Source organism: Vidua chalybeata, chromosome 2, assembly GCF_026979565.1.
Source record: "Vidua chalybeata isolate OUT-0048 chromosome 2, bVidCha1 merged haplotype, whole genome shotgun sequence".
NCBI lineage: Eukaryota > Metazoa > Chordata > Aves > Passeriformes > Viduidae > Vidua > Vidua chalybeata.
This window is the reverse complement of record NC_071531.1, coordinates 10,581,227-10,606,170: the sequence shown is the minus strand read 5'-3', so window position 1 is coordinate 10,606,170 and position 24,944 is coordinate 10,581,227. Positions and strand designations below refer to the sequence as shown.

The window sequence follows — 24,944 nt, the reverse complement described above, 5'->3', positions numbered from 1 at the left end:
TTGTGAAAATAAAAAAAAAACTATGAAAACCAGCACAGAGAATAAATAGAACCCTGTGCTAATTTATAGCATCATTTTCCATAGAACCTTTAATGTTGGTTTGAATAAAAACATGATCACGTGCATTTCTTAGCGCTAATACGCTTTCAACTTTTATTCTGATTACTTGATAACAATGAAGAAAGACAGAATGGGAAGGATGGGAAACAATACCTGCAGACTGTCTAAAATAAGACTGTCAATAATAAGAACAATTACTAAATTATTTCTTCCTCAAAATTAGCCCAGATATTAAAATTGGCCTATCTTTTTCATTGTAGTTTCTTTGTAGTGTGATATTTTTTTTTTTATGGAGTGACAGTGCAAAATGGCAGGTTAGCACTTAATTTTCTCTATTTTTAATTCTGTTTAAAATGCTGTCCTCAATTTCTTAGCTAAGACGTGAAGAGCTTGTTTTACTTTAGCTGACATATTGTTTCTCAGAAGTTTGGTGACAGAATAATAGTAAAGTATGGACTGTAACATACAGATGCAAATAATACAGGAAAGAAAGGCTGTGTTGGTGTTGGAATCCTCTTATACACTAAAAAGTACTTCAAAATAATACAAGATTAATTACCTAATTTAAAAAATAAGCCAGAAATTATATTCCAGGTCTGAAGAATAAGATGGGTCTGTAATCAGGAGTGACACAACCTGTCTGTGAGGAGGGAAATCTCAGAGGCTGCAAGGGCAGATGTGACCATAGTGCACAGCTTCAATCCCACAGCTCCAGCACTAGGATTTGAAACTGGTGTCCCACAGCTGCTATAGCTTTTTGTTAGAGAAACTCCTGGGCTTCTTTAAAGAAGCCCACAGGCATGCAGAGGATGATCATTTAGTTCAGGTAGGAAACATACATATATAAAGTTTTTTTTATAAAATCCTTCATGAAAGAATTTTAGGAAACCTGATGACATTATAAAAAATGAAAATTTCACCCCTGAATGTGTATTTTATTTGAAGTCAGAAGACAGTGGGCAGAAGTATGCTGCATTATTGTAGTAGAAACTGTTTTAGAACAAAAAAAAAAAAGTGTTTATTTTCATAGCAGGTATTGACTGTATAGAGCTTGCTCACAGGACATCATGAGGGCCAAAAGAATCAGCAGTTTCAGAAAGGATTGGTCAACTTCATCAACAATAGGCTGAAAAAGAGATGCTACAAGGACTCCTGATGTCCCAAATCCAAGAACTATGCATGCTGTAGATGGGGCAGTACAAGGGTAACATTCAGCAGAAGGCAGCCAGGCTGATACATTCTTCCTGTTCAACCTGCCCTAATGTCACCACCTGAGACATTTTCCTGGGTTAGACACAAGAAAGATGGTTTGATTCAGTAAAGCATTATGTTCTCAAGTGTGATAAAATCCTCTTTTAGTCCCATTTAAAACCTATTTGTTCTTGTATTTCTTAAAGCTCTATAAAATACAAATTCTGTGACTTAAAATACTGAAAGATCTATTGTAAATAGAGAGTTATGTGAGACGCAAAATATTTATTAAGAACAATGTTGTCCTCATTCAAATTTATGCCAAATCCTATGCAAGATGGTTTTTTTTTTTTTTTTTACTAAATTATAGGAAATCTGTAGTTTTATAAATAAATCTTCTTTTAGTAGCAAACAGGAAGAGTTTGATTTGTTACTATGTTGGCATAATATATTATCTATATTACTAATACATATTTCCTAGCTGGTGCTAAGAAGAGTCTCCAAACACTTGACTTTTAGATAAATCAAGGAATTAGAAAAAAATAGTAAACACAATACATATTAAAATGCTTTCCATGACTGTAACATATTTCAATTATTTAGTCATCACAAATTTCCACTGAAATGAGAAAGTCTGAAAATGTTGGCAAGATCGAGACAGCATGAACGGTTCATCTGAGAATTCAACTGCATCTCCCTTTAGGGAGTAAAAGGGCATAAATTCCCCATGTCTGAAGAGATTGCTCCCAACTACAGCGAGGGGGAAAGGAGATCACATCCTGACTCCTTGAATCATGTTGCAGTTGCAGCCCTTCTCAGGCAGAGCAAATCCAAATCTGCTCCTCACTCAGGCAGTGTGGCTGGGAAGTTTACATAAACCAAACCCACTGAATCAAAATCACTGATAATGCACAAGACAAACTTCAAGAACTACAGATTTCATAAAGAATGTTTCACAGAAGAAATAAGAATGTAACAAGTAAGGAAAGGCTGAAAATAGGTAACTCTTTTCACCTGGTTCTCACACAGACTGGCTTATAATCAGCCTTCTCATGTATGTTCTCCCTAAATATTCAATACTGAATACTTAGGGATGCTTCTTACAAGCAAAATATGGCTTTCTGTCCTGACCCATTCAAATGAAAATCTTTGTATTGGGAAGGACATGCACATTCTCTTTTTAATAGACTTTGTTATTCCTGTTCATCACTCCTGAGCTGTGCAAAGAAGCCATTATCACCAAATTGCAGTTTACAAAATGCATGGAAAAAAACCTAAGGTGATTTGGATGTAGACAAAACAACACATTATATCCACAATGTATGTTGAAAGCTTTATTAAACAAAGTTGTAGGGAAAGTCACATATCTTCTTCCTCTCTTGACTGTCACTTTATCTATTTCATATGCTCCATTACCTCTGCACAAGCCCAGGAGGTGTTTGCATGTAATAGCATTTGATTCTTGATTGAATTTACACTGAATGTTGCCTGCCTATTATGCATACATATGATTCTGCATTTTATCACCCCTAAAAACATATTGTGAACCCTATGCGATACTTTAGAAACATCCCTTACAACCACATCTTTAAAAAGGCTATTTTTAGTTCCCACAGATGCAGAGACACTTTATTACATTCAGACACACATTATTATAATGTTCAAGAAATCTTTCTGCAAATGTTATTTCTGAAAGGGACATAATTATGATGCATTGTGCATGTTGTCATTTTGAAACTGTGAACCAAAGTAGTCATTGCAAGTAGATTAATGTCAGAGCAGATAACAGTCTGATCTCTGATGGCCAAATGGTTTGGAAGTCTGAGATAACCCGTCTAACATTTCAGAAGCAGGAAACAAACAATCATTTTTGCTATGATTTGCCCCAATTTTGTGTCTATGAATAAGAATTACAAATGATTTTATCATTACTCAGTGAGATATGCCAGGAATTTGTATTGTGGCTAAAATATCATCAAAACAATTAATGCATGTTAGGTTTGTTGGGTTTTCTATGATAGAATCTACAGTGTCTAAATAATATTTAAAGGGATATGAAGATGGGATCCCTGCCCTGCACAATTCGCAAGCTTCTACCTTAAGAACTCGTTAAAAGTGTCCACAGGTTATGGCTTATTGACAGGTATCAATGGTAAATGAGAATAAGGCAGAAAGGATGGCAAGGATAATGAAAATCTCTACATCTGGGTGATGTAATTTGATGTATGATTTGTTACACACTATAAACCTAATTTTTCAGAGGCAGTGGGTATACAAACTAGAGAAATTTCAAGTTTGTTCTGAGGAATACACCTTCTTTCCTTTTTGTACATATTATGGTCAGCAACACACAATCTGTAAGAGTGGACAAAAATTCTCTTTTTCTTGTAAAATCCTGTACACACAGTCTTGTCTATTCCATTCACTTATTAAAATAAAAAAAAAAAAAGAAAAAAAGAAAAAAAAAAGAAGGAAAAAAAACTTTCTACATTATCATGGACAATTCCAAAGTAGTGAGTTTTTTCTGAATTGTAAATTGAAATTCAGTTAATATGCCTCAAAATATTGCTCTCTTCTCTCCCATAGGAGCGTAAATTTAACCAGATTTTTATTATGGAGATCTTAATTTTAAATAATATTTTCAGATTTTTTTTTTGTGTCATTATTTTTAAGTGATCGAGTAGTTTGCATTAAAACATACCAAATTAAAAAAGTGAAGTTTAAACATTGAGAATTAGTGTAGAGAAAAAGATCACTCTCCTGGATGTCCTCATCAAACACAAATGGACTGACATACATAGATGTCTAAATTTTTAGAAATATTTAAGACTGATGGAATAATTTAATTGAGAGAACTGGATATTAAAAAATACTAAAAGGTACACCAGAGTATTTCAGAATTGTAACAGAGTATTTTCCTGGATCATTGGTAATGTGCCAGACAGAATTGTGGCTGAATCTGTTAAAATGAAATCTTACATTTCTCAATTAATTTCTCACGAAAAGCAGCTTTCCACATTGATGTGGACACTTTATCTAAAAACCTCTAAAAATGAAAGTTATTATCAAATATAATAGAAATTGTTCTGAGAAAATATAGTCATATTATAGTACAGTTAATTCCATCTTTCATTACCTGAACTTTACTTCAGTGCAGACTATAAAATTAGAACTAAAAAGTAGTTTTAACATTTAACCTCTATACTGCTTAGCAGTTATTTCTGAATTGTTTCAATGAACCTCTTCTCAATTTGATTTTCTTTTTCTTTCCCTCCCCAGAACACCAGACAACCAGCAGACGGGAAGAACACCAGCAGACAGAATACTGGCAGCAGGTTGCTGCCCAGGAACAGTTTGTCATGGTCAACCCTTACAGGGACTGGCATCCTCTATGCTGTGTTACCTTCCTAACAGTGCATCCCTCACAGGCAAAATTCAAATAAATTTGGAAAAGAAAGGAAAAAAACTACAGAGGCAGACTGAAATTAAGTCAGAATGTCTCCAAGGGGAAGCATCAGTAGCAAAGCACTAAAAGGAAAAGATCATCATTTTCTGTTGAGTATTGTGAAAAAGTGCTTGTTTTCACACTATTTTTAATAATCCATTACAATTATTTTGAAGTACGGGGAATTGGAAATGAGTCCTGCTGTTCATTCTTTTCTTTCTGAGATAGTACTAAAAAAATAATCTACTATTTATATGGTTTTTGTGCTAAAAACGATAATTACAGTGAAAAAGTCATATGATGCAATGGCAGTAGAAGGAAAGATGGTTCAAAATGATAATATAAATGGTGATTTATCCATCATTCAAAACAGGATGAAGAATTATTTATCCTATATATTGTTTAATAGCATCCCTGAAGGTCAACCCTACAGCAAAGCCTAACAATGATCATATAACCCATGGAATTCAGAAATGGGCATACAATGAAACATGAAGTCAAGAGCACACATTTCCTGTGAACCCTGCAGTGGAAAAGTCCCAATTTTCTCATAATAAAAACTAAATGCTTTGTATTCTATGCTAAGAGGTCTCCAAAGGCTGTCCTGTTATTTTAATTAAGATTTGTGATTTTAAGATTGGCTAATAAAAGAATTTCAAAGGAATTGGGTAATGAGCACCCAAGGAAATGAAAAGTCATGTGCACAGCTCCCTTAGATTCCACTTACAATTCTGACTTATGTATAAACCATTGTAATTATTAGAGTCATACAAAATTATTAAATTCGTACAAAAACTATCATAATTAAGTAAAATAGATTAATCACACCTTGATAAGAAAAATTGGGAAAAAATTAATTAAAACATAGAAACTAATAAACAAAATGAACTAACATCACTGAATAGAAGTTTCAATATGAAAGATCTTCTTTAATCTCAGCATATGTGGCTAGAAAGAGTCAAAGAAAGATACTTGTAAGATATCCTTCTCAGATGGCAGGTGATGTTTGTCCTAAATACTTCTGCAGTCTAGCAGGAAGAGGAGGAGATGGGGGAGGGAAATATGGTGATATTAAATTTGCATATACTAATCTAGATAAAAAACAAGAGCATTTCTATGTTATTTCTATGTAATTTTTCTCCTTCCCTGAATTTTTACACTTCACCAACACAGACCTTTATACAACTGTCTTAGAGAAGACAAACTAAGAGTCTTGCAAACTTTTCCAATTCAACAATTACATTGGTTTTCCTTAACTTTCCTCTCCACCTACATTTAATCCATCATTCTTGTCTTCTCTTAACCATAATCACAAGACAAGCGAGACAATTTCACCTTTTTTGCTCAGCTCAAAACAATGATCCAAATCCTGGTTGAAATTCCACATAAATATGCAAGTTTTTTCATCCACATGCACCTTATCAGTACTATAATTTAAATGCACAAAATACCATTAATTCTTTTTTGTGAATCCTTCTGTCTCTAAATCACTCATATCAACAATGTCTGTTGTGGATTATATTGCAGGTTTGTGTAGCTCTGGAACATTTAGTACAGGAACACAGAAGTGTTATTTTTTGGGCTCACAACATCAGGCCTGATATACATATTACAGTCACTGACCAGAAGGGCCACATGGCTGTGCTCCGTCCCAATTCAGATTCTGCTGCCTCCAAAGAACTTCCCCATGACTTGTAAAAAAGTGCATGGGAAACCCTCTTTAGTAAATAAATACTGAATTTGCTTTTTTTTTTTTTTTTTTTTTTTTGCCTCCAAATTAGTCAAAGAATACAAAATACAAATGGCTGAGGGAGTTGATTTTATCAACTGTCTCACAGCACTTTGATGCCAAGCTTTCACAGTTGTCATCTAGTGAGCACAGATACGATGTGGTTCCCTAGCATCAGAGTTGTTTTTTATCACATGCCTCAATGACAGGTCCAGGTGGGAGGGAAGCCCCACCCCAAACCACACTACCAGCAAAAAAGCTAATGGTTTTTATGTTTTCTGATGCACCATCATTTCTCTGCAAAACACAACCACTCTGTCAGAGCTGAATCCTACATCTGAATGACATTATAGGAGTGTGCCACATATACCGGTTTTCATCAGAAATATTATGCCATATGGACCACATATGAAGGAGTAGAAGGATTTATAATAACATTTAAAAATGTTATCAGTGCTGATCCCAATGCACAACAGGAATTTAAGACACACTGATTAAATACCAGAAAGGAAAATGGTCAAACATATGTCAAAAGGTTGGACATTTACCCTGAGATATCATCATACATCATGCCACCTTCAAAACTGTCTCTTTGAATAAAAGATTCCATGACATATGCAGTGAGACATAACTGGTAAGTCACAATAGCCCAGAAAAACATCATTCTTCCCACAAAGAGGAAAATGCTGAAATTCACCTTCTCTTATTATTTCTTCATTTTAACTTCCCTGCTTTTTGGTCAAAAAACATATCAGATATTTCTCTGAACATGAAGGAAAAATAAAACAGAGTACTTGTGTTACCTTAGAACCATTTTTTTCCAAAATATCAAAACCAGCTTCTCCTCTAATTAGAAACAACTGCTGATCCTAATTTTGTTTCTCACAGAAGGAAAGTGTCAAGCTGTTCTGTTAAAGCATCAAAAAGAAGCCACTTTGAGTATCAAAATACAGCTTTTCACTTTACCATTGCTCATATTAGAACATTATTTTTTGTAGTTTTGTTTTGTGGGGTTGAGTTGGGTTTTTTTTAATACTAAAATCAAATTAAACTAAAACTTGGAACTGTGGCCTTCAGGAGTGACAAAAGAAATGGATAGAGGAAAGAGAGATAAATCAGGGAGTTCTTCAGTGTCCCAATAGAGTAAAATCAGTGCCTTTGGTCTGGATATCCAGAAGCTTATTTGTGCTAACAAATGGTAGGGACTGGCTGTTTCACAATCCAGGAAAAGTGCTTGGTTTGCAGGGTTGTGTCAGGAATCCTCCTTGGGAGAGTCATTGAGTTGCTTTGTTCCCAGTGGAACGTTCTGGCCCTGTCATGTTTTCCAGCAGAAAACTTCTCCTCCACAGGGGTGGAGATGAGTGAGACCAAATGGAGGTAAGTATTTACACCTGAGCTTGTGTATTGAGAGAAAGAAGCCACTCCAGGAAACAATTCCCCTCACCTCACTGCATGAAACCCAGGGTGAATTCCATATTTAACAATTCATCTGGAAAATCTGACAAAGCCAGAAGCATGAAAAAGGAAGTTGGGAACTGGCTGAAGTGACTAAATCTCAGGTATGACTCTCATATTTGGCTGGAGAAAATCCTTCCTGTAGGCAGAAAGCATCTGACCATTAGTGAGCAGTTAAATTTATCTTTTAGCTTAATTAGAAAAATGGTCCACAAAAGCAGCAGAATACAGTTCTGAGATTGATTTGTTACCTTGCTTATTGTATCAGCTGGCAACAGAGACAGATGAGAGCCTGGAGTATGTGAAATGGTCAACACTTACTACAAAACCAGGTTTTTTTTAATTAAGTACTCCTTCAGCACTTGATTACATGAAGAGCTGAATTCTCTTTTTCAATTTGGAAAAATACTTTAATGTCTCTTTCTTGAGGAAAACAGTCCTATTGCTTTTAGTAGAAGTACTTTTGTATTTTAAGCTGCATGTGCATTCAGCCATTTTCTAGGATTTCATTGCAGCAGTAGCCTGAAAAATTAATATTTTATTTACACTGTAAATTTTCTGCCTGCTAATAAGAAGTTTTTTGATTTTATTTTTACAGTAATGAAGGATATTGAACAAAACAAATTTTATTCCTATTTGATCTATATCAAACAAAAGAAAAAATAAACATAAAACCCTATCTCCCAGCATCCCCAACTAATGAAAGGAAAAGAGGGTCTTGAAGTGCTAAAATCTAAAGCTTTTTCAACATGTTGCTCATCATTAACAAATGTTTGATGGGCTAGGCAAAATCAGACATTTTGTCCTTACCTTCTGCATATAAAATTCAATTTAGTAGACACAAAAGGAGAATATGTTGAAGAAGAGATGAGCCAAACGTGACTCCAGACAGCAGAAAACAGGCCATGTTCCACAAAGGTGAAGAAGGTGGGGCCAAGGGAAACAAATTCCAAGCACAGTGTTCCTCTTTCCTGAATTCCCCCCATAGTGCCAACTTTGCAAGGTGCAGTTCTATCCCCCACTATTTCACTGCCTTCCCAGAACCAAAGGAACTTACTGTTCATATACCTTAAATCTAGTGACAGCACATAGCTCGTGGTGGGTCACATGAAAAACAAAAGTGTATAATGGTTAGGGAATAGAGAATATTTTTCAAGAAACGGATGCTCCTGAATAGAAATATGCCTTTAAGCCTCTCTTACAGTGTTTTTTAAAATTCTCCCTTTCACTTGTAAGCAGCTCTACATAGCACAAAATTTAAATATTGCACTGGAGTGAGTTAAGATGTTTGTCTCCTTGCATTTGAGTAAAATGTATTATTTGAGTGTTTTTTATTACTTAACATGAGTGTTATAAAACAATATCTACATGTATATCAACTGAGAACTCTCCATGAGAGCTTCTCTAAGTGCAAAAATTTATTATAGAATTCTACTGGGAAAAGAGAAAGTGGAATTCCAAGAATTGTGCTTCCTGCAGTACAGCTAAGTTACTAGAAACGACTTATTTTAAAGCTTATTTTAAAATCTAGTGACGTTTTTTTAAACAATCCCTTCATGAAAAAGGATGATAATGACACTGCTGGCTGTTCAGCCTCAAGAGAGAATTGTCCATCTGCTAGCAAAACCCTGAATCTATATCAGTATTTGGATGTGTTTAATAGAAGTATCAGAATACTCTTGGCACATTGAGAAACCAGTAGGGCACATTTCAAGATCACAGATTTTTTAGTTTAAATTCTGGGGTCATTTTCTTTTCCACATAAAAGAACTGTGTTTCAAGATCAGCTTCATTAGGGAGGTCTGCTGGGATTAGATGTTTTTATTTTCTTACAGAAAAAAACGTATTTCTTGAAGAGGAACACCATCTCCTCACATATTAAATGAGCAAATATACAATTGTTCCCCCTAGTTTTAATTTGCATTTTATGATTATAGCTAGATTAGAATTTTATACATTGCATCATTATTAGAAACAAGCTGCTTTTATATTTCCCACAATTTCTGAATAAAACCAAAGCCACTCTTATATTTTCTTGTTGCTACTTCTAATACCATATATCAATATTGGTACAAAAATAAAGCCCCCTAAAATTTGTGTAACTGTCTTAGCAGATCCTCACAACTATCTAGAACTAAAAAATAAATTGTCTAAATTTTAACAGGACTTCTCCAGTCCTTAAAGCAAATCACAGCTGAGGTGGGAGGGTTACAAAGCAGGAAATAAAGCCATGATTTCCTTAATTTAAAGCATGTTTCACTGACAAGGTATAGAACACAGAATCCATATTTGAGAATAGTATTTATATAATGACAGAATAATTTTTCTTGGAAGTCACCATTGCAGATCATCTTGCTCAGCTACTGCTCAAATGTGGCCAAATTCAGTCACATCAAGAGGTCACACAAGGCCCTATGCAGTTTTGTTATGAATATCTCCAAGGATGGAGAATCCTTGACATCTCTGGACAGCTTGTTCCAATGTTTCATTATGTTCATCATGCACATTTTTTCTCGTAGTATTTCATCAGAATTCCTTTTGCTGCAGCATGTGTCTGTTGTCTCTCATCCTTCTTCCGGGGAACCTTTAAGAAGAGTCTGGCTCTGTCTCCTCTACAGGCTTCCATCTCATGGCTGCAGAGAGCAAGCAGGTGCCTCCTGAGCTCTGTCCAGGCTGAGCAAGCCCAGTTCAGCACCTCCTCATTTATCAAGTCCTGCCCCTGACCACATTAATGGCTCTTCACTGAACTCCCTGCATGTCTTTCCTGCACACTGTGCAGCCCAAACCAGACACATAACTCCAGATGCTTCCCAAAGGTTGATTAAAGAGGAATGATCCCTTCCATCAACATATTGGTGAGGGCTGTATTAAATTCAGCCCAGAATCTAGTTAGGCATTTTTATGCTGGTTGGGCACACATAGAACTCATGAGGGTTTAGGGAGTTTTTACACTTTCCAGCACAGCAGGATTTTCCCATGTCTCTGTGGACAGCACACAGCTGTAAAAGCCTTTCCATACCCATGGTGGATTTGTAGAGGACCTCATGCAGCAGGGTCTCTGAGCTGCATGTACTGGTGGAATGAAAGCACAAAATGAAAGTATTATTTGAATCAAAAAAAGTAGAGCATGTAAGATCCAGTGTTGATGGAATAGGTGATTTATACTTATAACATAGGTCAGACTCAGAAATTAAAAAAAAAAAAATGCTACTGAAAAAAATGCAAAAATGCAGCCCTAATGAAAAGCTGATACTTCTAATACTCAGCATGTTGATGCAAACAAAATTGAGTTGCTACACTCTTATCTTTTCCCTGCTGAACAGGATGCCAGTTGTATTCATCATGATAATTTATCTTTCTCGAGAATTGTAAAAAAATCCCCTCAAATTATTTCACAATAAGCCAATAAAAGAAAAAGAGGAATAGGCACATCTGTTATATTGTTTTTTGTTTGGTGGTGATCTACAGCCTGACTGAAAACTAATTGAAAAATGATGAAAGTAACTCTTTTACTTCAATGAGTTTAGAATCAGATCCTTAGAGAGGTACAACTTTTATGCATGTCCTAATAATTAACATAATAGAGAAATAAAGAAATAGCTTTTAATCATGCTCCGAAAGACAGTGTTTAGACATTTTTTTTACTGTTGCAGAAAACAAATCTACTCTGTAACACACAGTAATGAGCTGGCCAAGGTAGTTTAAAATATCAGCTGTCTTTTTGTTCAACAAAGTATTAAAAAAATAGTCTCCTGACACATATTCTATATCCCTTGAGGTCCAATTTTCCAACTAATAGATCTTTTTTTCTTCCCTTTCCCTTTAAAGACTCAGATTTCCAGGCCCTCTAGAGCATCCGACTGCATTTTCTAACCTTTAGAAAGAAACTGGAAGGCTGATAGACACTTTTAATTTTCCTCTATTCTGCAAAAAAGCAAGAGCCTTTCAGGACCACAAATCTTGTAATTTTAAATTCATAATAACACATTAATCTATTTAGAAATCTGTTCATTTATTAGTTTTTTTATTCACTTCAAAAACTGAAACCAGATTTCCAGTACTTTCATAAATTAGAAGTAATTTCAGAAGTGCAACAGCATGACAGCATAAAAGAATTCCACTAGATATCCCATATTAAATACAACAACAATAACACTCTGAAATACACATAAAATAATGATAGTGTCTCCTGAGCACCTATATCCTAGAGTGAATTTCATAGAGGTAAGTGAGGTTTTGCACACCACTTAAATCATAAAGTCATCTGTAGGGTTATGGTATCAGAGAGGATGCACAAAAATACCAGTGAACCATCCAACATGCTGCAGAATCAGTTTCAGCTCCAGCCCTGCTTTATCAGGATAGTTTATCCTGGTCCAATGGTGACACAGGGAATGTCTGCAGTTGTGTATTCATATGGAAAAAGAAGATCCTAGAAGATTTGAAAACAACCCTCAAAGCATCATGACAGCACAGAGCAAGGGATGGGGCAAATATGCTCTTGAAGTTTTATTCAGAAAGTGTGAATGCAAATTCCCAACTAGCTGGCACCACACTTGGATTCTGTACTAGCAAACTCTTCCCTTTAAGCACATCACAGGAACTGGAAATGTTCAGATCCAAGTGTAAAATCTTCTGTCATGGTCTTTTACAGTACATTATCTGAGGATGCACTACATGGATATTTTTATGCATTTGTCACTAAAATGAAACTTCTGCAAAACTCTGTAGACCTTAAAGTACACTAGCCAAAAGGGTGAAGACTCCACCTTGCCTACAGCTCACACTTCTGACAAAAGCTATATGGACAGAGCAAAAGCCTTTGTCTGTAACTGCAACTTCTCATTCAAGACAGGCACATCTAGAGTACACTGATTCACACCCAGTAATGCAGAACTGCAAATTTTAATTTGGAACTTACAGTTGCTTCTGTAATAACAGGATATAAGTTTGGAAAACTATATTTTTATTTCCACATAAATGGATGTTGGAACACAGTTTGGACAGAAAACTTCCCCTTCTTCTGCTCTATCTCAATATTAATTGTAAGGTTGCATATGAAAATGCTCATTTATGTTGTATACCAAAATGCATGGTATGTAACCATGGGAAAGGATAGAAGAAAAAATACTCATACAAGAGGAATGAATGTAAGTTAAGCCTACTCTTTTTTTCTGCAGTTTATAAACAAATATTTTTCCTTAACTGCTATTTTACTATCCATTTTCTGGAAAATATTCTCAACTATTGAAAAATCATTTACAATTAAAAGTGAAAACATTTCCTCATTCAAGATTTGTTTACTTCTCTAACTGACAGATGATCAAACTTACCTTTTTTTGAATAGTGACAAATTAATTAGACAGAAATAAGTTCTCTACATCTCTTTGGATGACTACTTTTGGATGACACAAATCATTACCTGAAAGTATCTTTTTCTCTTCCCTGCTTAAAAGTCTCAGTAACTAGGTTGGTCTCATTCTACATAAATACTGTTTTTTTCAGATCAGTCCCCTCTACTGCACCTAAAAGTGAAGATTCAACCTATTCAACCCTTAGATCAATGAATAAAAGCAGGCATTGAAAATTGTAGTCCCATTCATTAGTAATGTTACTTATTATAATACCTTTTACTAAATAAAATCTATATTCATCCAGTGCAATAAAAAGCCATGCTTTCAACTACGTATGTTACAAAAAATTTGGATGGACAGCATACCTTGGCAAAATCCATGGACAGAATTCAACATTTAAGGAGATTATAGTACCTGATCTCTTTGAACAGCATTGTTAATTAACTTTAAGCTTTGCACAGCCTCCATGATTCACTATGTTCAGTAGAAAGCTATTCCTGCTGCAAACCTTTCTCAAAATAGGATGCCAAAGCAGAGAGTTTCTGAGCAAAGGCTTGTTGGCATCTTAAGTAAGGTTTCCATTTTTCTAAAATGTAGCAAAATTGATTTTATCATCCTGTTCATCACAATGTTCTCTTTTATGAAGAACTCCCACCTGACCTTCAAATATAAAGCATGTTGATTGTTTTGTAGTAAGGACAGTGAATTGAAGCAACTGGGTAAACCATGGTTTGTCATGTCCCTCACCTCCCTACTTCATGGCATATTATACAGCCATGGACTTTCCCATGAACTTTATTTGCATTACTTCTCATATTAAGAAACAACAGGAGTCTCTCATCAGCCTGCCCTACATTTCTTTGTTTAAGGATCAAATCCTACAAAACATCATTCTTCAAGCAGATGAGAAAAATATAATAATTCTCCTTTAATGAAAACACGGATGACACTAATGCTAGTATTAGATATCTTTACTAAACCCTTATTAGTGTCTTTTAGTTTAATTATACAGAGTTTAACAAGTTATACACAATCGTAGATGACTAAAATATGTAATGCATTTGCTTGAAGTATACCACTAATTTGACTGAAAGATTAACTATATATATTAAAAATGAGTAGTCATTATGCTACTCTTTTAGTATACTACTTTTACTATATATTATATGCACCACTTAGGAGAATTTAATTTGTATTATTTCTTTCATTAAGGGGAAGCTGCCACTAAAATAATCCTTTTTTAAAAATAGTTGTCTTTTTTTGAGTTTTATTGTCCTATAATTAACCAGTCTATGTGCTATTCACACAAGAGTGCCAATTCACTGAGATCAGCTCCAAGCAAAGTTCAAGTGAGGGCTAATGATGTCTTAAACGTTTATGGAGGAAAAATATGGCGAAGTTAGTGTCTGTGATCCTTTATACAATCAGATTGAAGTGAACTTAACCAAAATGCCCTCAGAAATGGAGCTTCAACAACATTACATGCTCCTGTGAAAGAAAGGACAACCTAAGGTCACTTATTTTTACCTGAAAATTTGGAAAATTGACCTGTTACATACACTGCTAGGATGTGGGATTTCTTTTCTTTTAAAATGTTTGCTCTGACATCGCAATTTATTATTAGAAATGCGGCTCTCTGCTTTGAATGAAACATGAAATGGAGACAAAACCCAAAACCAGTAAGGGTTTGGTAACACAACAACAGGATGAGCTGTTTGAAGCATTCTAAATTCTGGGTGAGCAACTAGAGATGCTTTATAATGAAACAGTTTTCTTTAAGCATTTATCCCTGTAATGATGTATTTTTATAAGGGAAGTATTTGGCTGTGTTTAGATGGTATTTTACACTTAAAGTCTAAGAACTGACTTAAAAAAAAACCCAGGTCAATCTACAAGGATGGAACTTTCATTAAATCTTACTGAGATACCTGTAAAGATGCAATAAACTCTCCAAATAAACCACGATTCAGTGTGGTGACTTTCAATGACTTTTAAATTACAACCACAGGAAATATATCCCTATAATCTTCTAGGGAATGTACAGATCAGGGGAGGTAAGCACTACTTTTGGATTTCCAACTTAGATCATATCTGGCGTGACTTTTTGGATTAGTCAAGTACCCACACGTCCAACTTCATCAGCTCACAGACTGCTGCAGACACTCCCCACATTAGAATGCAGGGTAGGTTGTTTTGTTTCAGGGTTTTTTTTTTTTTTTTTTTGAGAAACCTAAAAATTCTTTGTCAGTTGTGAAAATTGTCTGTGCTAATCTCACCTAATAATCCAGTGATAGATTTACAAGAAGAATGAAATATTTCATGGCATTCATTTCCATGTTTTAAGTGATATTAAGATGATCATTAGAGAAGAAGGAGACGGCTAACAGAACTGCAGTCTATATATAGACATTGGTTCTTCCATTTCATCAGAGAATATATTAAATGTCACATTCTGTTGCACAGCCAATTAGAGAGGTAAGCATGACAAAAAAGAGTTTTCCTGCTGGTTTTGTTACCAGCACAGCATGGCATCAAAAAAGAGACAGGGCTACCCAGCCAAGAACAGACTGCAGCAGTGTTAAAATATTTTAGCCTTGAACTAAGATAAAATGTAAATACAAAGTAGTTAATTTTAAAACATATAAAATATTAACTGAAATTCTGAAGAGTTAATAATTTGATCTCATATTTAAGTAAAACACATCTGCAGAAGGAAACAAACTATGGATTTTGCCTGCCAGAATAATATGCTAAAGTGAGGTATAAGTAAGAAAACTGAATAATGCTGAACCAAGTATTTGACAATATGAAATTTTAAAACCAATATTAGTCTGAAAAACACTAGAAGATAATGTGTAAACAAGTCTTCTTTGCCCATCAACCTTCTCACATGACATAAAAACTATTTTAACCCAATGCCCTGTGCAGATGGCACTGGAATTATCACTTATATCCATTCTGTTTTAAGGTATTTTTATTAATGAAGCAGTATGTAATTCTGCTTAGTAAATATAATCATTATTAATCAAGATGAAACTAACATGTTCATCATCTAGATGGTAAAGCAAGCCAAATTTTTCAAAAATAGTTTAAAACACTGGGGAAAAAAGGAAGTATAAGAAAATAAGCAAAATTAATCCCGTGAGACATCAGTATATTTTCTTTAAAATGTACTCTCAGTACAGAGTCTCAATAACATGTATACAGTTTTTCTCCTTCTATTTCTAGTTCAAGCAAAGAGAAAGAATATCAATATCTTCCTTATAATAAATCAGATTTTTTTTTATGAGGAGGAAGATGATGAGAAAAAACAACAGAATCTTATAATTGGGAATCCTAAACTCAGTTTAGAACTGAACTGAATGGAAATTTAGCACTGAAAAGTTTTGTGCAGCCAAGGCAAATCTTTTATATTGAACAATGCTAAATCTAGAAGGCAGGTAATTACTTTAGAGCTATACAACACAAAATTACTTTTATTACTACTGGGTAGCTAAAATTTAGCCTTTTTTCTCCTAAAACATGTATTTCCCTATTTTTCTGTGTTTTCAAAGGTAAGTGATGCAGTGATGCAGTTTTGCTGACAAAACAATTGCATTAATGAGCTACTCTTTTTCTTAAGACAACTGAGGAGCCTTTGATAAACCAAGATCAGCAGCATGAAAAGCTCTCAAAAAGTTATTAAGAAGTAACATAAGAAGAAGGTGTGAAACAGGGTCATCTTCTTCCTGGCAACCTGGAGCTTACTATGCAATTCCTTTATTCTCATAAAGTTTATATTTCAACCATTGGCTTGCATACTCTTACAACACAAACAGAAAGATAGAGAGATCTGCTTCAAATACCAGAGAAAATAGTGAATGCTTTTTCTTTCCTCCTCAATTAATTATCTAAACATTTTGTCCAATAATTGTGTTCATGGGATAAAGTAGTTAAAGTGACAACTACACGTATTGCAGCCTATCATCTTTCCTGTGTTCCTCATTGAAAGGATTTAATACAGAACAAAGATCATGAGGCTTTCAACTTGAAAAATCAGTGTTTCTCATACCTTTTGTTTGATGATCATGTCGTTGATGTCATCAAGATCACCTACTTTCACTCTCTGAGATTTTATCTCTCGATCCAGTCGAGACAGCCAGTCAGTGAGTTCTGCCCATGCCTTATTGAAGTCAGCCAAGGCTGGAACCTCCAAAAGCACAGAAGATGGCATTTCTGGTTTGAAGGTGGTGGTTTCCTTGGTTACCCTGGTTTGTGTATCCACAGCAACAGTTTCACCAGGAGTTACTGAAAGAAAAAAAAAAAAAGCTTAAGTTATTGAATAAATGAACTATGATAAATGTTTATTTCAGTATTTCAGAATTTATGCCATAGAAAGGATGATAGAAATAAGCCTATTTCTTAATATTATCTCTACTGAAAATACGAAAATCAAAACTAAAAGAAAATATTAATTAATTTTTTCCACAATATTTCTATTATAATATCTGCTTAATATCCAGCATTCTCAGCATATTCAAATTCCATCCTTAGAAGACCAGCTGGACAAAGCTAACTGTGTTCACAGTTTAATAAGAACCCCTTGCTAAAGGTCATTGAAGCATGAATAATTTCCCCAAAATCTAGTAGTGGTCAAATCTCTCTCTGCCAGAAGACAGATTGAAAAATGTTAGTTGGACTATGGAACATATCATAGCTTGACCATGTATTTAGAAACAAGTTTCATTCACTCTGTCCAAGTCACTGTGTAGCTGTGAAATTGTCTGACCAAAAATCTTCTCACTTGCCGTTATTACCAAGTGCTTCCCATAGGCTCTGTGGCCAATATGAAAGCTTATACAAGAAATTCAGCCTTGACTAGTTGTTTGCTTTTCCACCTCATAACTTCAAAATATTATTTGGTTATTTGTGGATTTTTTTTTTCTTTCTTTTAGGGGAAAACAGAGACATCTTCTTCTTAGTGTCTTTTCCAGATCTATTAGCTATGTTTTTTAAATAATCTGTAAATTATTCATTGCTTGGAATGGGAAAGAACCCAACACCGAAGCAGCATTTCTGTCTCTGCAGCAAAAATGATGAGAGGTGCCACAGACACACACCATTGGACAGAGAAGTTTGGAACATAAAACCATTCAGAAGTTCAAGACTGATTTTTCTCCTTGATTTTTGCTATTTACAAAGAGATGGCTATGAACCGTTGGGCTATTTTTGACCTTCAGTTAATGAAGCAAAAGCAATTCCTCATGCACAATATTATTGCAGATGAGGCTACACTAAATTATATTTTGGTTTTTATTTCTCATTTTTTAAAAAGATCAATCAAAGAAGAAAAACTAAAACAGAGAAAACAGAAAAACACAGGTCATTGCTTCACTGAGCTTCCACAGTATTCCACAGTATTCCACTGAGCTTCCACAGAAAAGAAACTAATTACCTACACTTTGGAATCTCTATCTAAATCAGCTGTTGAAACAGCAATAACTAAACCAGGAAGGCTGAAATAAAAGTTCTGTGGAGTGTATTCTACATTTTCTAGCATTGAACCACCAAACAGTAATTTTTAAAGGACTGAAATGGGGTTCTTTGCATTTTTCCCAGCCATCTTAGAGAGTAGAGAAAATCAGTTTCCTGTCCTCTTCCTGTGAGATAGCTTGTCTTCAACAAGAGCAAATCAAAACACCAGGACAGTGTAACCCCATGTACATTAAGTTTTTTTGTTTTGTTTTGTTTTTAAATTGCTATCACTTTTGAGAGTTTAATGAATTTTCATTGACATTCATGCCTTTGCAGAAAAGTCTATTTGAAACATGAAAACCCAGGTAGTAGGTCAGGGTTTAACAATTTGTCCATAAAGCCAAGGCCTCATATATCCTTTGTGACCTCAGATATTCTTAGACAGCAGGAAAACAGTTGCCTAATTTGGCATTCACATAGGTTAAACAGAAGTTCTCTCAACTCAGAGGAAATTTTCTCCTCATCAGTATTCAGGTAAATTGAAGAACAATTTTCTAAACTGGGACATCCATCAGTAGACTTAGGCACCTCTTTGCATCTCACGTATTTTGACCTGAGTACACAATCACAAGTTCACCAATTAATATCTATTTATTTCTTTTTCCCCCAGTGGCAGCCATTTCATAAAAGAGTGCTTCTAATCCTCTAATATTTATGGGTTTACTGATCTGGATTTGGCTTATGGGTTTTGGGTTTTTTTAATCCATTGGGTTGGTTTTTGTGTGGTTTTGTTTTATTATTTTTTTTTCCTTGATGTAGTTATTTTGTATCAAGGAACTTCAAATATTACAAAAAAGATTATAAGGTACTAGTGCAACAATCCAGTATAATATCTTCTCTAAAAACTTCAAGATCTACCACTATCTACCATCATCTTCTAAGGATGGCAATAATCTGTTCCAGTTTGACTGACCATTAGAATATTTGAGTTATCAAATTATTTATAAATAATACCTTTAGAAAGTGTTTCTATAGTGATTCACTTCTGATACTTATCTCCCCTCAGAACAAAAATGCCACTTAGAACAATATCTATCCCATATTTCTCTTTCTTTATGCTTGCATAGATATGACACAGCTCATTTAACAGAACTGTATAAACGAGCGAATAAAAAGAATAGACAAATATAAATCAACATTATCAACACAATATGTAGCAAAAGATCTCATTCAGAAAAAAATTTATACAGAACTGCACTGACAGTTTCTGTGACTCAAAGGGGACAGTTTTTTGCTTCTAGTGGAGTCTTTTTATTTTTTGTTTGTTTTTGGATTTTTCTCAGGACAATTAATTTATAAATGTAAAACTTGAGGTTTTTTTTTTCAAATATCTGAGTCATAAATTCTACCCTAATGAGACATGTCATAAAAAAATAAAGGACTTCATCTTGCATTTTATTGAAAGGTTATAATACTATAATACTTCTGTGATAGGTTATAATACTATAATACTTCTGTGATATGATAAGCATGAAAACTAAAAGAAAAAGTAGAATTTAAGACGTTAAATCACACAAATATAAAGTTTTTAAGGTGATTTCTCATTAGCACGTTCTGCTCTTTAACAAAGAAGGAAACAACACAGAACAATATTAAAAGAAAAATAAACCACAGAATAGGTGTGATTTTCAACTTGTTCTTGAACTTTAAAATGCACTGATGAAATTGAGAGTATATTGGTATTTTTTGTATCTTAAAATTAATCTGTATATGTTAAACTTGAAGAGTTAGAATAATTGGAATGTGACATGAAATTGAAATTCAAATATTGAATGCAAACCCAAGTAAAACAGAATTAAGCCAATTGCAAGGAAAGAATTTCCCCCCCTTTTACTCTGCTTATTTCAGTGTTGTGTTTCAAGAGAGGGTCAAACTGACAAGTCAAAACAAATAAAACCCTTTATTTAGGGACTGATCAGGAACAAAACAGACAGGAAGAACGACAATGCTTTCAAAAGCTTCAAAGCCCATCAAACACCCTCTTTCAAGGCACAGTCTTTAATCAGAACTGCCTTAGTTCACAGGAATGCTCCTAACCATCCTTCTAAATGCTTTTAGTGCTGGTTAAGTTGTAACTATGTAAGATAACTGCATCTACTAGGTCAAAGCTTTTTGACAAAGAAGAAATAACACAGAAACTGGATGTACATTTTAATTCAATTTACAGGTCTAGCCTGGGTTTTTAGTTCCATTGTTAGCAGCACCAGTTAAAGGAGACTCTAGCCTTAAATCCTTCATGCAATGAATAGCGGTAATAGGCACCCACTAAACTTTGTTCTTGTTTTAGTCAAGGAAACTCAGCTGCCTTTTACTCACTCTGAGCAAGCAGAGAAAGAATATCTGTACCTTGTGCTATACAACATCAGTCAGTAAATCTGCTATTTTAACACAGGCAATCCTGACTTCTTTAGTGGCAGAACGAGTATTCCCTCTGCGGGCAAACAAAAAGTTCACTGGGTGCCACGCTGCACACCAGGCAGGTTTGGCTTATTTAATGGGAAATCTCTGTGTCTTTTTACCAGCACTTTATCCTTGTGAGCTTGACTTGGAAAACTAAACTCCACAACACCACAGAGGTAAAATTCTGTCAGCTACTAATATTAATTATGCCTTTTTTTTTTTTTTTTTCCCCTTACACTGCGGCATTGCAACCAGTTTTCTACAGTTAGAACATCCATGATCATATCCTTAAACTCCAAGCAGACTTCTTGGAGAGAGATCTGGACAGACAGCTCTGAGACTGATTTATTTAGACTTGTTCCAGTGATAAATGAATCACTCATCATCTCTATATGTCCTTCAGTGTTAAGGAAATAAAGTTAAGAGTACATTAAGTTCTCCCATTCAGTACAGCCCCTCCCTGCAAGGTGGCTCATTGCCAGTAACACTTTTTGCAGAGGAGCTACAGCTACCTGCCAGGTGTTCCAGGTCACAAAGGAGTTCTGAAAGGAAAATAATAGTGGCCAACAGAGCTCTGATTAAATATTATGAATAATATAAATTTATTACCTCAAAAAAAGGATCACCAACTTTGAAGTTTGAAAGCAAGGAATGTTTTTTTTTTCCTAGTGATCTGAACTCAAAGTCTTTATGTTGATCAAAAATTATTGCCAACAAAATTCCACCCACAGCTCTATATGTGGAAAATATGCATCCTTAGAGCATTGTATCTCAAAATTAACATTTTATTAACATTTTAATCAGCTTTTAAAGACAAAAATCATGTTTCAAAGTGAGTCCTTTCTATTTTAATAAAACACCAATGTTTGATTTTCTTAGTTGTGAATATTTTGTAAATGAAATTCCTAGAAAAAGAAGACTTGGTAACTCTATCAGGTATATTTCATACCTAGCAATTTTTATAGACTATAAATGGATAAAAGTTTTATATCTAATTTCATTAACACTTAGAGAACATTCACATTATGTGTTGCTGTTATCAGTTTAATATACAAATTAAGTGCCTAGACTACCTTTTAATTCTAAAAGTTCTTTATGACTCTTAACAAGTCATTATGGATTATATATAATTTTAATTATTAAAGGTAAAAGAAAAGAAGCTGATAGTTTATGGGATTATTAATTAAAATTTAGATCTAAAATAGTCTGTGCAGTGGGATGAAGAGGCTGAAATAAAGAACCCTTAGAGGTTCAAAAGAAAGCAAAACGTCAAGGTTAAAATGCTTAGAAAAAAGGAAAGTATTTACAAGTGAATGTGTACTGCTATATTTGAAAAATAATTACAAAACTTATTGTTTCTAAAATGTTACTGTTACTATAACTAGATTTTTAACCAGCATCAGAACTTTAAATATAGTAGGAAGATAAGCGTCAGCTTTCTCAGACTTTTCCTTCTTTGTCATAGGATAGATCTGGTAGAATTTTCTTACCATCTTCCTTTTTATATCTGGGAGTGTGACTAAGCCATTTATTGTGCAATGCATTTTTCCAAGTTGCTCCAAATACAACGGCAAGATGTGTGCTTCGATATGTCATTCACTCAATGTAAAGAAAACCTCTTCTATCACCACTGAACTACAGCAGGAAGAAGAACAGAGAAAATAGGTAGAGTCTACTAAACACTAAGAATTTTGGTGACATAAACCACATAAGTTGGCTTGTGTGCATCATCATGTAGGTAAAACCTTAGGCTGAAGTTAAATTAGTGCCACATAGCAAAAAGTTCACATTGTGACCTGTTGGTGCAAAGAGCTTCTGCAAATACTTTCTGTGTATGCAAGATACCTAGAAGTGGAATGATAACAGTTCCCTTGGTCATAAGAGGCACTTCAAGGTAATTTCCATGTACAGAAGACAGAGTTTTATAAAATTGCTCATTGTAAAAGAGAATCAGGTTGGGGAATACTTCAGCAAACCAGACACATATAAAGAAATCCACGGGCTTTGATGGGATGCACCTGTTGAGTGCTGGGGGATCTGGCAGCAATTATTGCAAGGATTCTTTTTACAAACTTTGATGATCACAGCAAAAGGAAGACGTGTCTGAAGACTGGAGGAAAACAACTGTCACTTCTGTCTTCAGAAAGGATAATATGGAGGACCGGGAACAACAGCTTCACCTCAAACCCTGGGAAAGTGATGGAGCTGTCGGCATCACCAGGTGGACAGAGCTGAGACTTCCCCTCTGCTTAGCACCTGGAAAACTGTATCCAGTTCTTGGATCCCTAGGACAAGAGACCTATAGAGCTACTGAAGAGAGACCAGTGAACAGCCACAATGATGATTAAGGGGCTGAGACCTCTCTTGTATGAGGAAAAGCTTGAGAGAGCAGGAACTGTTCAGCCTAGAAAAGAGAAGACTTGGGGGGACCTCATGAACATATATAAATATCTGAAGGGAGGGTGTACAGAAGGTGGAGCCAGGCTCTTTCCAGTAGTGCTCACCAGTGAAAACAAAATGGGCACAACTAAAACATAGGAGGTTCCCCCTGAATATCAGGAAATGCTCTTTGAATGAGTCCTGCAATGGGTTGAACCAGAGAGTTTGCAGTATCTCCACTCCTGGAAATACTCAAAAGCCACAGAAACATCATCCTGGGTAGCCTTCTCTAGCTTATCCTGCCTGAGTAGGGGGTTGGACCAGATTGCCTCCAGGTATTCCTTCCAGTCTCAGTCTTTCTGTGGTCCTGTACAGCTGTGTTCCCAAACACTCTCTAAAAACCAAATTAGAAATGGTGTAATAACTGAGAATTCTTTGTGAAGGAAGCAGCTAAGAAAGAAGATAATACATGGAAAAAATCCTGGCACAGTGTACATAAAGAATTCAATTGACTGCTCTACATGTGGTAGAAATAACTTTAAATCTGCAGCATTTGATTCTAATTAGACTATGACTCAACCAGGGACAAGTAGTACAAGACCAACTGAAGATTGTAATATGTATCTGTAAACAGAGGTAGCATTAATCTGGTTGGACCTATTGTTCCATTCAAACCTTTCTGAAAGATAAACTGCTCTAAAGTTCAGTCTCCTTTTAGTAATATAGCATTGTCATGGCATTCTCCAAGAACCTTTCCTTAGGCAAAGTTCAGCATGATTGATGGGGCCACTAAAAATTGAAAAGCAAAAGGCTATGGTATGAATGGATCACTTTTAGTGAGTGTGAGAATTAAGCAGAGAGAAGCTAAAAAAGGTAGCCCAAGAACCCTTCATACACTTTTTTAAAAAGCAGTATTATTTATACCACTACATGAGGCATTTTTCTTTTTCCAAAGGATAAGAGTCTTTTCCAGTGAGCAGTTGTTACAAAAGAGTTTCATCAAAATGAATGTTTTGTACTACAGAAGTTGTGGTGCTGTAAAATCAAATTCTGTCACATACCTGCCTTTTAAAAAACGTTGTGACAACATCTGTCACAAATGATGCAAGCACCTCTCAGTATTCCTTTTGTCAGTAAAAGTAACAAGTTCCTTGATTTAGTATGAAGCCTTCAATTGGATGACAATCTATACGACAACAATTTACATTTCCAGTGTACTGCTATTGGATGTAACTGAATTTTCACAGCTACATCTTTGATATAAAGAAAAAAAACATACTGCAAGCAGCTCCAACTTTTACAGTCTCATAAAAATAACCTCTTCTAATTTTTGTAAGATCTATTTATTGATTTAACAAGCATAAATTGCTATCTTATCCAAGTGGAACGCTGAAAAAAGGGTGTAAAAATTGTACAC

At 34.9% G+C, this 24,944-nt stretch overlaps 1 protein-coding gene across 3 annotated transcripts in view; it reads right to left on the bottom strand.

Annotated features, from left to right (window-relative positions):
* DMD (dystrophin) overlaps positions 1-24,944 on the bottom strand; it is a 567,421-nt gene that overhangs the window by 300,685 nt on the left and 241,792 nt on the right. For all 3 annotated transcript variants that reach the window (XM_053931535.1, XM_053931545.1, XM_053931553.1), the window contains one exon: positions 17,286-17,521. In XM_053931535.1, the coding sequence (XP_053787510.1) occupies positions 17,286-17,521 (236 nt within the window). The remainder of the gene's footprint in view (positions 1-17,285; positions 17,522-24,944) is intronic.